Raw genomic sequence first — 18,310 nt, forward strand, 5'->3', positions numbered from 1 at the left:
CACTTTTTTAAAAAATTGTAAGCTGATACCTTTGCTTTGATTTTGTTCATTCCCCACGACGTTTGCTAAAATGATTAGTTTGAAAAAGAAAACTTGTTTTACAAAACCATCCATATTAATTTTTTTTAATCATTAAATTAGATGATCAACGCTTTAAGAGTATTACACTAAGGCGGTAAAGTCGAGTTTTACTCTATGTATGGCTACCACGGGTCAACTGTCACATACAGAGACACATAATCCGTTTGAGCTTTATATATTAGACAAACATTCGGTACAGCTATACATACATTGTCTGCTGTTCACTTGGTGCGTAATTCTTTTTTCTACGAGATTCCATTCTATTTTTAAAAGTTTATGAAATAAAATAAAAATATCTAGTCTATATCTCGAGTTGCCATCAGCGTAGCGTTATCCTTATAGACGACAAAAATGGCCCGTTGAGGAAGGATACAACGGGCGCTAGGTTGATAGTCTATTTTCGCGGTACTTTAAATACAAAATACAGTCATAGGCATATCCCTAAGGGCCTAAACCATGCACCTAATCTCATTCATGAAATAAACCGGGAGTGATCTCCCCAAAACTTTCTCGAATATTCTTATATAAAATAACAGGGGATGGGAACTCGGGCTATAGACATGATTTTTAATCCCTTTTAAATACTTAAAGTTTTAAAAATAGAATAATATCTCGTAGACAAAAGAATTGCACACCAAGTGAACGCTAAATAAAAAAGTGCATAAAAGTGCGCAATATCGTTAGTACTTTAAAAATTTACATAAGTTTTTTGAGAAAACGGAAGTAGCGTAAATTACTACTTCCGGTCAACGGAAATGACTCAAAATTTAACAGAATGTAGAGAACTAGATCTTTTACTTCTGAAATAGTACTCAAGTTATAGGCTTCTGAAAATTTCAAAGTAGGAAAAGTACTTTTTCCGGTTATCGGAAATCGCTCAAAAGTCGATACGGATCTACGATTTTGATAAAATACTTATATATGAAATTTCATCAACCTAGCTGTAACGGTACTCAAGTTATCGTGTTTACACACAAACAGACAGACAGACACACAGACAGACACACAGACATACGGACAAGATTGCAAAATTATGTTTTTCCGTATCAATGAGACTTTCTCTATACCTCGTATATACGAGAAAGTAAAAAGTCGCATTTAGAGTTTCTTTCCGGCAACTCTACTTGGGAGGAGGGGGCTTCGCCCCCTCCCCCCCCCCCCCCCCCCACCCCACACACACTCCAAAACATGTCTACCGTCACATTCAATGAAATATAATTATATACTTTTTCCAGTGTCCGCCCCCTCCCAGAAAATTCTACCCCCGCCCCCGAAAATTTCAAGTACCCCCACCCCTCTCCGGGATGGAAAAAGTCTGAAAGAAACACCGGTCGCATTTGTAGATCATACAAACTAAAGGAAGAATCTGGGCGGGGCTTCGCCCCTACCGGAAGAGATGCTTGAAAAAAAACTGCACGCTAAACACTTTTTAGATTAGAAAAAGCTCCCCCCTCCGAGGAGGAAAAAGTCTGAAAGAAACACTGGTGTCGCGCTTAGCCACTACCCGAAGAATTGCATTAAAGGAATTGCAAGAAAACCACTTTTTAGATTAGACACATTAATTAGGCGGTAATTTTATTATAGAGTATCGATGACGACATTTCTTTTTAGTTGGGGAGGGCGGCTTAGACGTTCATTCTCGAGGGTGGGGCTTCGCCCCTACCCGAAGAATTGTATGAATGAAACTCTTCACGCAAACCACTTTTAAGATTAGACAAAATTGCCTTTTTATTCAATGCTTACTCGAGAATCAATGACGTCATAATACTGTGTGCACTCTCCGGCTTGATGCTATTTTCTTCTATATGCTAAATGTGACGTCATATTTGTTTCCGTCGGTACTTTAATTTATACAAAATATAGTCATAGGCATATCCCTAAACCATGCACCTAATCTCATTCATGACAAAAGTCGCATTTAGAGTTTCTTTCAGGCAACTCTACTTGGGATGAGGGGACTTTGCCCCCCCCCTCCCCCCCCCCTTCCACACACACACACTCCAAAACATGTCTACCGTCCCATTCAATGAAATATAATTATATACTTTTTCCAGTGTCCGCCCCCTCCCAGAAAATTCTACCCCCGCACCCGAAAATTTCAAGTACCCCCACCCCCCCGGAGAGGTGGGGGGGGGAAAGTCTGAAAGAAACACTGGTCGCATTTGTAGATCATACAAACTAAAGGAAGAATCTGGGCGGGGCTTCGCCCCTACCGGAAGAGATGCTTGAAAAAAAACTGCACGCTAAACACTTTTTAGATCAGAAAAAGCTCCCCCCTCCGGGGAGGAAAAAGTCTGAAAGAAACACTGGTGTCGCGCTTAGCCACGACCCGAAGAATTGCATTAAAGAAATTGCAAGAAAACCACTTTTTAGATTAGACACATTAATTAGGCGGTAATTTTATTATAGAGTATCGATGACGACATTTCTTTTTAGTTGGGGAGGGCGGCTTAGACGTTCATTCTCGAGGGTGGGGCTTCGCCCCTACCCGAAGAATTGTATGAATGAAACTCTTCACGCAAACCACTTTTAAGATTAGACAAAATTGCCTTTTTATTCAATGTTTACTCGAGAATCAATGACGTCATATTACTGTGTGCACTCTCCGGCTTGATATTATTTTCTACTATACGACGTCATATTTCGTTTTTCGAATTACTATGCATGTTTTTAATTTGCTTGTGTTTTCTCTAGAGCGTTCTTGTCAGATACATACACAGATAGATAGACAGACAGCGAAACTATTAGTATTAATAATAAATATATCTTAAAGAAGTGTAACATTAAAATATATAGGCCTATAGTTCACGTGTAACGGCTACCGATGGCTAGTATTGGTATATTCGAGAAAGTTTAGTGGAGATCACTCCCGCTTTACTTCAAAATTGAATAGTGTGTAGAAAAAGATAATGAGCACTAAAGGGACTTAAACAAAATATGCATAATAGAGCAAGAAATGGGTTCTATATATGGAAAACTACAATTAATTTTTCAAATTTCCTTTCACCGAAAATCATTCAAAAGCTGATACAAAACTACAAATTTGATATTATAACTATACATAAAACTAGCTGTAACACGTGCCCCGCCATGGGGAACATTTTTTAAATGTACCAACTATTTAACAGAACAAAACTAAACACAGCCGAAAACGAAAACACAACACAAACCCAACGCAAAAATAAACACAAAAGAAAACACAAACACAACGCAAACAGAAAACAAAAGGATACACAAACCCAAAAACAACGCAAACACAAACACAACAAACAAACACAAAAGAAAACACAAACACAATGCAAACACAAACGCAAAAAACACAAACACAAACGCAACACAGAAACACAAAAACAAACACAAAGGACACACAAACACAAACCCATAATGGTCACCGGATAGCCCATCGCGCAAAATCGAACCCTGCACGGATGCCGGCGGACGCGCCTGGTTCAATTTAGTGAACGACTATAAAAACAATTTAGAAAACGACTATAAAAACAATTTAGTGAATGACTACAAAAACAATTTTGAGAACGACTACAAAAACAATTTAGTGAACGACTATAAAAACAATTTAGAGAACGACTATAAAAACAATTTAGTGAACGACTATAAAAACAATTTAGAGAACGACTATAAAAACAATTTAGTGAACGACTATAAAAACAATTTAGAGAACGACTATAAAAACAATTTAGAGAACGACTATAAAAACAATTTAGAGAACGACTATAAAAACAATTTAGTGAACGACTATAAAAACAATTTAGAGAACGACTACAAAAACAATTTAGTGAACGACTATAAAAACAATTTAGAGAACGACTATCAAAACAATTTAGAGAACGACTATAAAAACAATTTAGTGAACGACTATAAAAACAATTTAGAGAACGACTATAAAAACAATTTAGAGAACGACTATAAAAACAATTTAGAGAACGACTATAAAAACAATTTAGAGAACGACTATAAAAACAATTTAGAGAACGACTATAAAAACAATTTAGTGAACGACTCTAAAAACAATTTAGAGAACGACTACAAAAACAATTTAGTGAACGACTATAAAAACAATTTAGAGAACGACTATAAAAACAATCTAGAGAACGACTATAAAAACAATTTAGAGAACGACTATAAAAACAATTTAGAGAACGACTATAAAAACAATTTAGAGAACGACTATAAAAACAATTTAGAGAACGACTATAAAAACAATTTACAGAACGACTATAAAAACAATCTAGAGAACGACTATAAAAACAATTTAGAGAACGACTATAAAAACAATTTAGAGAACGACTATAAAAACAATTTAGAGAACGACTATAAAAACAATTTAGAGAACGACTATAAAAACAATTTACAGAACGACTATAAAAACAATTTAGAGAACGACTATAAAAACAATTTAGTGAACGACTATAAAAACAATTTAGAGAACGACTATAAAAACAATTTAGAGAACGACTATAAAAACAATTTAGAGAACGACTATAAAAACAATTTACAGAACGACTATAAAAACAATTTAGAGAACGACTATAAAAACAATTTAGAGAACGACTATAAAAACAATCTAGAGAACGACTATAAAAACAATTTAGAGATCGACTATAAAAACAATTTAGAGAACGACTATAAAAACAATTTAGAGAACGACTATAAAAACAATTTAGAGAACGACTATAAAAACAATTTAGAGAACGACTATAAAAACAATCTAGAGAACGACTATAAAAACAATTTAGAGAACGACTATAAAAACAATTTAGAGAACGACTATAAAAACCCCAGCTTGTCCGCAAAGCGAAAGATAAAAGTAAACAGGGGACGTTTAGGAGTGGCTTCTAAACTGTTATTTATTAATAAATAATAATAAGTAAACAGTACATTCAGTGTATAAAATAAATAAAGGCAGTATTTAAAATATCCATGTTTTACCTACCATATTGTTCTTTATCAATCCATGCTAATTATATTATTCCTACAATAATGTCCTCTTATTCGTCCGCTGAATTTATATTCACATTTTGCTAATTAAATTATTTCAAAAATTTCGTCTTCGATGTCCGAAGATTTTGCATTCAATTTTTACTTTCTCGTATATACGAAGTATAGAGAAAGTATTGTAATCGTGCAAAAAAAAAAATCGAGATTTTTACAAATCTCAACGTTTTACACCTCACTGATACGGAAAAAACATAATTTTGCAATCTTGTCCGTATGTCTGTGTGTCTGTCTGTGTGTCTGTGTGTCTGTCTGTCCGTGTGTAAACACGATTACTTGAGTACCGTTACAGCTAGGTTGATGAAATTTCATATATAAGTATTTTATCAAAATCGTAGATCCGTATCAACTTTTGAGCGATTTCCGATAACCGGAAGTAGTACTTTTCCTACTTTGAATTTTTCAAAAGCCTATAACTAGAGTACTATTTCAGATAGATAAATGAAATTTCACATGTAAGTAAAAGATCTAATTCTCTACCTTCTGTTAAATTTTGAGTAATTTCCGTTCACCGGAAGTAATAATTTACGCTACTTCCAATTTCTCAAAAAACTAATGTAAATTTTAAAAGTACCAATAATATTGCGCACTATTATGCGCTTTTTCCCACGTTTTCTTTAACTTGCTTTCTCTGTGTGTTTATTTGTTTGTCTTTCCAATCAAATCTTGCGATCGAAATTTCTGGCACTTCCCAGTTAGCTAGCGCGCTGAAATTTTCAGGGAAGCTTTCTTTTGGATGACCATTGAATATTCAATTGTTATTATTACTAAATTGATCAATGGAAACATTTTATTGAGCATTTTAGACCGCTATATAATCTATATATATAATTCTCCTCTGCTAGCCATTAGAAAAAAAACCAGCGACGCGTACCTCGCGCGCAGTGAAGCGAACGATCACATGTCGCCACAGGCTTAGGGGCAGAGAATTTAGCTTGAACCGAGTTTAAACTTACAGGAGGTAGGCCAGTTTGGGGGAGACGATATGGTCGAGTGGTTGGGCACACGATTGCTATCCCACTCGACACGGGTTCAAATCTATGTGTTCTAGTCAGTAACGTATTCAAACAACGTGTTTTTTACGAGTTGTCTTTTTACGAGTTGTCTTTTTACGAGTTGTCTTCGTTTACCCAAAAAAAGTGAAAAGATAAAATCGATAGCAAGATTTTAATGCAAACAAACAGACAAAGACTAAAAAGTAGAAAATAATAATCATTAAAAAAGTTTTAAAAAACCCACGTTTTCTGATTGAACTAAAAAGTAGAAAATAAATGCTATAGGCCCTACATCACAATAATGCAAGCGATCACTCTACTATAAGCGAGCAAAAACGTGGGGCGCCGTGATTTTCTTACAGTTTCTAATACTGTTGACTCTCTACAAGCTCCCTAATAAAAGTCAATAGTATTATCTAATCAATAGTAATATAACTTTTACTTCGGCGCCCCACGTTTTTCATCGCTTATAGTAGAGTGATCGCTTGCATTATTGTGATGTAGGGCCTATAGCATTTATTTTCTACTTTTTAGTTCAATCAGAAAACGTGGGTTTTTTAAAACTTTTTTAATGATTATTATTTATTTGGCGCTCATTTGGTGTGCAATTAATTTGTCCACGAGATTTTATTCTATTTTTAAAACTTTAAGTATTTAAAATGGATTTAAAATCATGTCTATAGCCCGAGTTCCCATCCCCTGTTATTTTATATAAGAATATTCGAGAAAGTTTAGGGGAGATCACTCTCGGTTTATTTTTTTATTAGCTTGAGTTGAATTTCCCTGGCATAACAATTAAATACATTAATTAATTAGTTGTTTCGACAATACTGTTATTAAAATGTATCCACTTTTTCAAGGAATCTAAGCGAAAATATTGTTTTATATTGATCCGTTTAATATGTTTTAGCAATGTGCGTGTATTAAATATTTTCTTTACGTTATGCGAAAGAGTAAAAACTGTAGCAACTATAAAATAAATTTCAGTTGTTATATAAACAAACCCTACTATATATATGTTACGGTCAAAGCCCGAAGTGCGGCCAATGCTAGGATTGGCCGGCCAATCCGCGCATTGGCCGGCTCTCTTGGCCAAAGCCCGAAGAACGTAGCACTAAGATCGTATTTCGTACATTGGCCGGCCAATGCGCGCACTGGCCAGGACGTACTGGCCAAAGTCCGAAGCGCTTAAACTTGACAGCGTATTTTGTACATTGGCCGGCCAATGCGCGCACTGGCCGGGATGTCCTGGCCAAAGGTCTATCTAGACTAAGTTTTGATCGCATTTTCATTATTCTGGGTGTGTTTTCACTGAGAGTAACGTATTGTTCAGCTCTTGTTTGTATAGCATTTTATATGCTAGGCGACATGGATCAAAAGGGCAGTCAGACCATGAGACAGACATAGCAGATGGCTGTCAAAAGAAAAAAATTAAATCCATGTTAGTTTCCATATATGGGCTCTCGATAAAATTATTACTGAGGAAGATCTTGAGAACATTGAACAAGAAATGGAGGTTGCCATAAATGCAGCGACATCCTCAGCGAACACATCTACTGCCGTGGCGGAACGTCCAGACCAGTTGCGTGACAATAATGTGGCCAACAGATTCTATATAGTTTGTGAAAAACATTGTAGTGCAGCTCATTCTTTTGGATCCTGTGGCAACGATGTCCATGCTATTTGTGGAATACCCAATGAAGCAGACGAAGGGTACGGAGGGAACATTACCTGCAGATTGTGTCACAACAAACAAGACATCATGGAACACAGATCAGCAGCTCATACTGGCTTGCAAACTCAAGGTGCTAAAATGCTTAAAACATCAAATACAAAATTTAAAGATGGTGAAGTGGATGACAATGTACGCATTCGTTTTCCAGATGTTGACAGAGGTCACGGTGATCCGCGAAGCGTGATTGCAGTTGTCATGAGCGTCGAGGGCGGTTTCTACAAATTAGGAACGGAACATGGTGTTCTAAAACAACTGTATGCTAGAAGTGAGTTTTCAATTCTTCACGAAAAACTGCTCTTATTGTCATCAGTTCGCACTGAGGAAAAATCACTACGAACCATCGCATCTTCACAATCATTGAATGGGGGCCAAGGCTACACTCGCTGCAATTGCACAACTAAGTGCACAACAAATCGCTGCAAGTGTAAAAATAACAAACTGCTAAATGCCATAAAAGTTCAACTTGTTGTAACAAATGATGATATTGATAGATTGAAACTATAGTACAATAAAAAATGTGTATGTTTTTATGTCATTTACTTTAATTAATAATCAATTAGACTTAATTTCATGATCCTTACGGCAAAAAAACCCCAAAATCTGCTCATGATCTTCTAATTCGGACTTTGGCCGGTCATCCCTAGCCAGATGATCTTCTAATTAAGACTTTGGCCGGTCCACCATGGCCAGTCCGCGGACTGGCCGGCCAAAGGCCGAAATCAAGATCTATTTCAGCAAAATCAAGCAAAGTTTCGGACTTTGACCGACCTATGGGAGGCGATATTGGCCAATGCGCGGATTGGCCGGCCAATCCTAGCATTGGCCGACTTCGGGCTTTGACCGTAACATATATACAATTCTCTTCATGTAGACCATAGAAAACACCACGCAGCTTTGCCACCACCCTCATCCCCACCTGTCAGGTGAGCTGAAGTTCACCCCGAATGTTGACAATAGTAGAGCCCGTTCGGCAATTAGGGGCAGATAATTTAGTTTTTAAACGATTTGAAACTAAGGAGAGATAATAAATTCTGCTTGATATTTTCATTGTCGTCTGTAAACGGCTGCTTTCACTGGGCGGGGTGGGGTGAATTGGGAGGCAGGGGGTGGGGTAGTGTCGAATTCACAAATTATGAATTGTTGATAAGAAGAAAATAAAACAACTAGATAACGGCGTATGCTACGTCGCGGGTCAGCTCGTTACTTATAATCAGACAATGCGATGTAATGTTAAAGCACTGCATGGTGCGATGTTTACTTTTATGGTTCCAAAATCTATAGCGATGACTGACGGACTGACACACTACCAGCAGCGTTATATTATAGATTCCGTCAATATAATTGAAACGGTACTCAAGTTATCGCAGTAACAGACAGACAGACAAACACACACGGACAAAATAGAAAAGCCTAGTTTTTCAGACTCGATTACACGTAAAACGCCGAGATTTTGATAAATACTGAGGTGTAAAGCGTTAAAGAGTGTCAAAATATCATGTGATTTTTGTGCACGATTACAATACTTCCTCTATACTAATGTGATTTTTGTGCACGATTACAATACTTCCTCTATACTCATGTGATTTTTGTGGACGATTACAATACTTCCTCTATACTCATGTGATTTTTGTGCACGATTACAATACTTCCTATATACTCATGTGTTTTTTGTGCACGATTACAATACTTCCTCTATACTCATGTGATTATTGTGCACGATTACAATACTTCCTCTATACTCATGTGTTTTTGTTATGCACAATTACAATACTTCCTCTATACTCATGTGATTATTGTGCACGATTACAATACTTCCTCTATACTCATGTGGTTTTTGTGCACGATTACAATACTTCCTCTATACTCATGTGATTATTGTGCACGATTACAATACTTCTTCTATACTCATGTGTTTTTTTTTATGCACAATTACAATACTTCCTCTATACTCATGTGATTATTGTGCACGATTACAATACTTCCTCTATACTCATGTGTTTTTGTTATGCACAATTACAATACTTCCTCTATACTCATGTGATTATTGTGCACGATTACAATACTTCCTCTATACTCATGTGGTTTTTGTTCACGATTACAATACTTCCTCTATACTCATGTGATTATTGTGCACGATTACAATACTTCTTCTATACTCATGTGTTTTTTTTTATGCACAATTACAATACTTCCTCTATACTCATGTGGTTTTTGTGCACGATTACAATACTTCCTCTATACTCATGTGGTTTTTGTGCACGATTACAATACTTCCTCTATACTCATGTGGTTTTTGTGCACGCTTACAATACTTTTTCTATACTCATGTGATTTTTGTGCGCGATTACAATACTTCCTCTATACTCATGTGATTTTTGTGCACGATTACAATACTTCCTCTATACTCATGTGATTTTTGTGCACGATTACAATACTTCCTCTATACTCATGTGATTTTTGTGCACGATTACAATACTTCCTCTATACTCATGTGATTTTTGTGCACGATTACAATATTTCCTCTATACTCATGTGATTTTTGTGCACAATACTTCCTCTATACTCTGTATACGAGAAAGTAAAAAGTGAGCTGATCTTACTTGTTACTTGAACTAATTATATGAACTGGGTAAACTCATTGGTCAACAACACCAAAGGTTGATTAGCTTTGAGATGAAGAAAAGATTAACTAAATTAATTAATCATCAGTAATTAATTCTTGTTGGACGATCTGCTCGAAGGACGGGCAATCAGGCAATCTTCTAATGATGGGCCTTCGTCTTGAGTACCTGGCAAGCTGTCGGTCATGTTGCGTGCGGTCACGTGACGGGGCAAGATGGCCGTCACCAGGAAACAAAGGTTGGGATAGCCGTAAGGGTGAGAAGTCATGCCGACACGTAGATGGTTCAGCCAGTTAACTCCCTCTCTCATTTATTTTTCAACTGCTGGCCAATCAGACGGCAGATGTGTCAACACTTCTTATTATAGACAGGGACTTCTAAAAGAAATGTCTAATTAATTTATGCCAATGGAGATTAATTAAGACAAACCAGGAGTTTTTCGCTTTATATTCTGAATGTGCGTGAGTCAGCGTCATAGCTTTATATTCTGAATATGTGTAAGCCAGCGTCATAGCTTTATATTCTGAATATGTGAAAGTCAGCGTCATAGCTTTATATTCTGAATGTGTTAGCGTCATAGCTTTATATTCTGAATGTGTTAGTCAGCGTCATAGCTTTATATTCTGAATGTGTGAGTCAGCGTCATAGCTTTATATTCTGAATGTGTGAGTCAGCGTCATAGCTTTATATTCTGAATGTGTGAGTCAGCGTCATAGCTTTATATTCTGAATGTGTGAGTCAGCGTCATAGCTTTATATTCTGAATATGTGAAAGTCAGCGTCATAGCTTTATATTCTGAATGTGTTAGCGTCATAGCTTTATATTCTGAATATGTGAAAGTCAGCGTCATAGCTTTATATTCTGAATGTGTTAGCGTCATAGCTTTATATTCTGAATATGTGTAAGCCAGCGTCATAGCTTTATATTCTGAATATGTGAAAGTCAGCGTCATAGCTTTATATTCTGAATGTGTTAGTCAGCGTCATAGCTTTCAGAATGACCTGTTTCCGGAGCCAGAATCAGAGACAAAAAATTTGAGAACTTATCGACCCCATCTTGACAACATGGTGACCGGCCTTTATGTAGTCATTGTACTAACCACCTACTGACCACCTACTGACCACCTGCTGACCACCTACTGACCACCTACTAACCACCTGCTGATCCCCAACTAACCACCTACTGACCACCTACTGACCACCTACTGACCACCTACTGACCACCTACTGACCACCTACTGATCCCCAACTAACCACCTACTGACCACCTGCTGACCACCTACTGACCACCTACTGACCACCTACTGACCACCTACTGACCACCTACTGACCACCTACTGACCACCTACTAACCACCTGCTGATCCCCAACTAACCACCTACTGACCACCTACTGACCACCTACTGACCACCTACTGACCACCTACTGACCACCTACTGATCCCCAACTAACCACCTACTGACCACCTGCTGATCCCCAACTAACCACCTACTGACCACCTACTGACCACCTACTAACCACCAGCTAACCACCTGCTAACCACCTACTGACCACCTGCTGATCCCCAACTAACCACCTACTAACCACCTGCTAACCACCTGCTGACCACCTACTGACCACCTGCTGATCCCCAACTAACCACCTACTAACCACCTGCTAACCACCTGCTAACCACCTACTGACCACCTACTGACCACCTGCTGATCCCCAACTAACCACCTACTAACCACCTGCTGACCACCTACTGACCACCTGCTGATCCCCAACTAACCACCTACTGACCACCTGCTGATGCCCAACTAACCACCTACTAACCACCTGCTGACCACCTGCTGACCACCTACTGACCACCTACTAACCACCTGCTAACCACCTGCTAACCGCCTACTGACCACCTACTGACCACCTACTAACCACCTACTGACCACCTACTGACCACCTGCTAACCACCTACTAACCACCTGCTGACCACCTACTGACTACCTGCTAACCACCTACTAACCACCTACTGACTACCTGCTAACCACCTGCTAACCATCTGCTAACCACCTGCTGACCACCTGCTAACCACCTGCTAACCACCTACTGACTACCTGCTAACCACCTGCTAACCACCTGATAACCACCTGCTGACCACCTGCTAACCACCTGCTAACCACCTACTAACCACCTGCTAACAACCTACTGACCACCTGCTGATCCCCAACCGACCACCTGCTGATCCCCAACTGACCACCTCCTGACCACCTGCTAACCACCTGCTAACCACCTGCTAACCACCTACTAACCACCTGCTAACCACCTACTGACCACCTGCTGACCACCTATTGACCACCTGCTGATCCCCAACCGACCACCTGCTAACCACCTGCTAACCACCTGCTAACCACCTACTAACCACCTACTGACTACCTGCTAACCACCTGCTAAACACCTACTGACCACCTGCTAACCACCTACTGACTACCTACTGACCACCTACTGACTACCTGCTGACCATCTGCTGATCACCAACTGACCACCTGCTGACCACCTGCTAACCACCTACCGACCACCTACAGACCACCTGCTGACTACCTGCTAACCACCTACTGACCACCTACTGACCACCTGCTGATCCCCAACTGACCACCTGCTAACCAACTGCTAACCACCTTCTGACCACCTACAGACCACCTGCTGACCACCGGCTGATCCCCAACTGACCACCTGCCGATCCCCAACTGACCACCTGCTGATCCCCAACTGACCACCTGCCGATCCCCAACTGACCACCTGCTGATCCCCAACTGACCACCTGCTGATCCCCAACTGACCACCTGCCGATCCCCAACTGACCACCTGCTGATCCCCAACTGACCACCTGCCGATCCCCAACTGACCACCTGCTGATCCCCAACTGACCACCTGCTGATCCCCAACCGACCACCTGCTGACCACCTGCTGATCCCCAACTGACCACCTGCTGATCCCCAACTGACCACCTGCCGATCCCCAACTGACCACCTGCTGATCCCCAACTGACCACCTGCTGATCCCCAACTGACCACCTGCTGATCCCCAACTGACCACCTGCTGATCCCCAACTGACCACCTGCTGATCCCCAACCGACCACCTGCTGACCACCTGCTGATCCCCAACTGACCACCTGCTAACCAATTGCTAACCACCTACTGACCACGTACAGACCACCTGCTGACCACCTGCTGATCCCCAACTGACCACCTGCTGATCCCCAACTGACCACCTGCTGATCCCCAACTGACCACCTGCTGTTCCCCAACTGACCACCTGCTGATCCCCAACTGACCACCTGCTGATCCCCAACTGACCACCTGCTGATCCCCAACTGACCACCTGCTGATCCCCAACTGACCACCTGCTAACCACCTATTGACCACCTACAGACCACCTGCTGACCACCTGCTGATCCCCAACTGACCACCTGCTGATCCCCAACTGACCACCTGCTGATCCCCAACTGACCACCTGCTGACCACCTCGACCTTTCTTTAGACATGGTACTGTCGCGGAACTTTTCCCAATTACTAGTGCGTGTAATCCTTCCTAAAGAGACCGTCTGCCATTGGCTGCTTTGAGTCAATCAATCAAGCTGAGCCGGCAGCCAAGGTTTACCGTTCAATCTACTGCTCCAGTTAATTAATACATTTCGGAAATTCCCTTTCCTTTTAATTAAGACTACAGGGGATAAAAAATATTGGATCGGGAACTGGATAACGTGACGTCATAGGGAGCAAATAGATATTATGACGTCATAGATAACATGAAGTCATGAAAAGACCTGTACCAGATAAAAGTTTATGTTTATGTTTAGAGTGAACGTTGTATGACAATCAATGCCTGGCCAAACGAGCGAGATCAATTGATCATAACATTTCAAAGGCGTTTTAATATTTCGCTCAGTATCTGTAGTAAGAGACGGTAAAGTGTTCTGTGCCACATGATGTGTTCTGTGCCACCTCAGGTGTTCTGTGTCACCTGAGTTCTGTGCCACCTGAGTTCTGTGCCACCTGATGTGTTCTGTGCCACCTGATGTGTTCTGTGCCACCTGTGTTCTGTGCCACCTGAGTTCTGTGCCACCTGATGTGTTCTGTGCCACCTGTGTTCTGTGCCACCTGAGTTCTGTGCCACCTGATGTGTTCTGTGCCACCTGATGTGTTCTGTGCCACCTCAGGTGTTCTGTGTCACCTGAGTTCTGTGCCACCTGATGTGTTCTGTGTCACCTGATGTGTTCTGTGCCACCTGTGTTCTGTGCCACCTGATGTGTTCTGTGTCACCTGATGTGTTCTGTGCCACCTGTGTTCTGTGCCACCTGAGTTCTGTGCCACCTGATGTGTTCTGTGCCACCTGATGTGTTCTGTGCCACCTCAGGTGTTCTGTGTCACCTGAGTTCTGTGCCACCTGATGTGTTCTGTGCCACCTGATGTGTTCTGTGCCACCTCAGGTGTTCTGTGCCACCTGATGTGTTCTGTGCCACATCAGGTGTTCTGTGCCACCTTAGGTGTTCTGTGCCACCTGTGTTCTGTGCCACCTGAGTTCTGTGTCACCTGATGTGTTCTGTGCCACCTGATGTGTTCTGTGCCACCTGTGTTCTGTGCCACCTGAGTTCTGTGCCACCTGATGTGTTCTGTGCCACCTGTGTTCTGTGCCACCTGAGTTCTGTGCCACCTGATGTGTTCTGTGCCACCTGTGTTCTGTGCCACCTGAGTTCTGTGCCACCTGATGTGTTCTGTGCCACCTGATGTGTTCTGTGCCACCTCAGGTGTTCTGTGTCACCTGAGTTCTGTGCCACCTGATGTGTTCTGTGTCACCTGATGTGTTCTGTGCCACCTGTGTTCTGTGCCACCTGAGTTCTGTGCCACCTGATGTGTTCTGTGCCACCTGATGTGTTCTGTGCCACCTCAGGTGTTCTGTGTCACCTGAGTTCTGTGCCACCTGATGTGTTCTGTGCCACCTGATGTGTTCTGTGCCACCTCAGGTGTTCTGTGCCACCTGATGTGTTCTGTGCCACCTTAGGTGTTCTGTGCCACCTTAGGTGTTCTGTGCCACCTGTGTTCTGTGCCACCTGAGTTCTGTGTCACCTGATGTGTTCTGTGCGACCTGATGTGTTCTGTGCCTCTTGAGTTCTGTGCCACCTGAGTTCTGTGCCACCTGAGTTCTGTGCCACCTGAGTTCTGTGCCACCTGAGTTCTGTGCCACCTGAGTTCTGTGCCACCTGAGTTCTGTGCCACCTGATGTGTTCTGTGCCACATTATGTGTTCTGTACCACCTGATGTGTTCTGTGCCACCTGATGTGTTCTGTGCCACCTGATGTGTTCTGTGTCACCTGAGTTCTGTGCCACCTGAGGTGTTCTGTGCCACCTGAGGTGTTCTGTGCCACCTGATGTGTTCTGTGCCGCTTTGGTGTTCTGTGCCACCTGATGTGTTCTGTGCCACCTCAGGTGTTCTGTGCCACCTGTGTTCTGTGCCACCTGATGTGTTCTGTGCCACCTTAGGTGTTCTGTGCCACCTGATGTGTTCAGTGCCACATCAGGTGTTCTGTGTCACCTGATGTGTTCTGTGCCACCTGATGTGTTCTGTGCCACCTGATGTGTTCTGTGCCACCTGATGTGTTCTGTGTCACCTGAGTTCTGTGCCACCTGAGGTGTTCTGTGCCACCTGATGTGTTCTGTGCCACCTGATGTGTTCTGTGCCACCTGATGTGTTCTGTGCCACCTTAGGTGTTCTGTGCCACCTGATGTGTTCTGTGCCACCTGTGTTCTGTGCCACCTGTGTTCTGTGCCACCTGTGTTCTGTGCCACATGATGTGTTCTGTGCCACCTGATGTGTTCTGTGCCACCTGATGTGTTCTGTGCCACCTTAGGTGTTCTGTGCCACCTGATGTGTTCTGTGCCACCTGTGTTCTGTGCCACCTGAGTTCTGTGCCACCTGATGTGTTCTGTGCCACCTGTGTTCTGTGCCACCTGAGTTCTGTGCCACCTGAGTTCTTTGCCACCTGATGTGTTCTGTGCCACCTGATGTGTTCTGTGCCACCTGTGTTCTGTGCCACCTGATGTGTTCTGTGCCACCTGATGTGTTCTGTGCCACCTGATGTGTTCTGTGCCACCTGTGTTCTGTGCCACCTGATGTGTTCTGTGCCACCTGATGTGTTCTGTGCCACCTGATGTGTTGTGTGCCACCTGATGTGTTCTGTGCCACCTGATGTGTTCTGTGCCACCTGATGTGTTCTGTGCTACCTGTGTTCTGTGCCACCTGTGTTCTGTGCCACCTGTGTTCTGTGCCACCTGATGTATTCTGTGCCACCTGATGTGTTCTGTGCCACCTGTGTTCTGTGCCACCTGATGTGTTCTGTGCCACATGATGTGTTCTGTGCCACCTGATGTGTTCTGTGCCACCTGATGTGTTCTGTGCCACCTGATGTGTTCTGTGCCACCTGATGTGTTCTGTGCCACCTGATGTGTTCTGTGCCACCTGTGTTCTGTGCCACCTGTGTTCTGTGCCACCTGATGTGTTCTGTGCCACCTGAGGTGTTCTGTGGCACCTGAACATTCCATCCATATCAAATTCTGATTATTTCGAGCCATTTTTGCAAAAAATTGTTTTGAATCCTAGTACAATTGTTTTAGACTTAATTAGAAATTGACTACTACATTTGCAAAGTATTTTCTTTGAAACTAAACCAAACCTAACCTAACCTAACCTAACCCAACCAAAGCTAACCTAACCTAACCTAACCTAACCAAAGCTAACCTAACCTAACCTAACCTAACCTAAGCAAAGCTAAGCTAAGCTAACCTAAGCTAAGCTAAGCTAAGCTAACCTAAGCTAACCTAACCTAACCTCACTCCTTACATTTTCTGAGACCTTCTCTAACCTCACTCCTTACATTCTCTGAGACCTTCTCTAACCGTCACTCCTTACATTCTCTGAGACCTTCTCTAACCTCACTTCTTACCTACCTCCACCCCCACCCCCCTACATACACACACACACACACACCCTGCCTCATAATGCATAATTCACTGGTTTGCGTCATGTTCCGCGGAGAGGGGGAGATAACACATTGAATGGGATCATAAAATATTAAAATCTAATCAAAGTTATTTCCTCTTGAATTGATGAGAAGCACGAAAGTTGGCATCCAAAAAGTCCACTTGCCAAGAATTTTTCTCCGCTCTGTAAAGAAGAACATTGAAATAAAATAAGCTGAAGCTATCGTTGTTATACACTTAAATTAAGGCAAATATAACCATATTTTGATTGATATATAATTTAGCGCTAAGGTTGACTCTAACCATCTTTTAATATAGATAAAAGCATAATTTTGGGCTAAATTTAAAACACGTTTAACCCATTACTCCACTAGACATGACGTCAACTACGTTAATTGGGATGTTAATTGGGAGTTGTAAGGTTACTGGAGTTGTAAGTTTACTGGAGTTGTAAGGTTACTGGAGTTGTAAGGTTACTGGAGTTGTAAGGTTACTAGAGTTGTAAGGTTACTGGAGTTGTAAGGTTACTAGAGTTGTAAGGTTACTGGAGTTGTAAGGTTACTAGAGTTGTAAGGTTACTGGAGTTGTAAGGTTACTAGAGTTGTAAGGTTACTGGAGTTGTAAGGTTACTGTAATGTTACTGGAGTTGTAAGGATACTAGAGTTATAAGGTTACTAGAGTTGTAAGGTTACTGGAGTTGTAAGGTTACTGTAAGGTTACTAGAGTTGTAAGGTTACTGGAGTTGTAAGGTTACTGGAGTTGTAAGGTTACTGGAGTTGTAAGGTTACTGGAGTTGTAAGGTTACTGGAGTTGTAAGGTTACTAGAGTTGTAAGGTTACTGGAGTTGTAAGG

At 41.5% G+C, this 18,310-nt stretch overlaps 1 protein-coding gene across 1 annotated transcript; it reads right to left on the reverse strand.

The window, feature by feature from the left end:
- Positions 1–11,163: 11,163 nt before the first annotated feature.
- Positions 11,164–17,050, reverse strand: LOC131943486 (repetin-like). Its single transcript, XM_059303645.1, has 5 exons — positions 16,090–17,050; positions 15,497–15,975; positions 15,014–15,258; positions 14,445–14,626; positions 11,164–11,372 (listed from the first exon to the last, which is right to left on the reverse strand). Exons 1-5 carry the CDS (start codon positions 17,048–17,050, stop codon positions 11,164–11,166), a joined length of 2,076 nt encoding a protein of 691 aa, XP_059159628.1.
- Between the last annotated feature and the right edge of the window lie 1,260 nt (positions 17,051–18,310).

The sequence above is a fragment of the Physella acuta genome, unplaced genomic scaffold (genome assembly GCF_028476545.2).
Source record: "Physella acuta isolate Inbredline_101_S28 unplaced genomic scaffold, ASM2847654v3 ptg000457l, whole genome shotgun sequence".
NCBI classification, from domain to species: Eukaryota; Metazoa; Mollusca; class Gastropoda; family Physidae; genus Physella; species Physella acuta.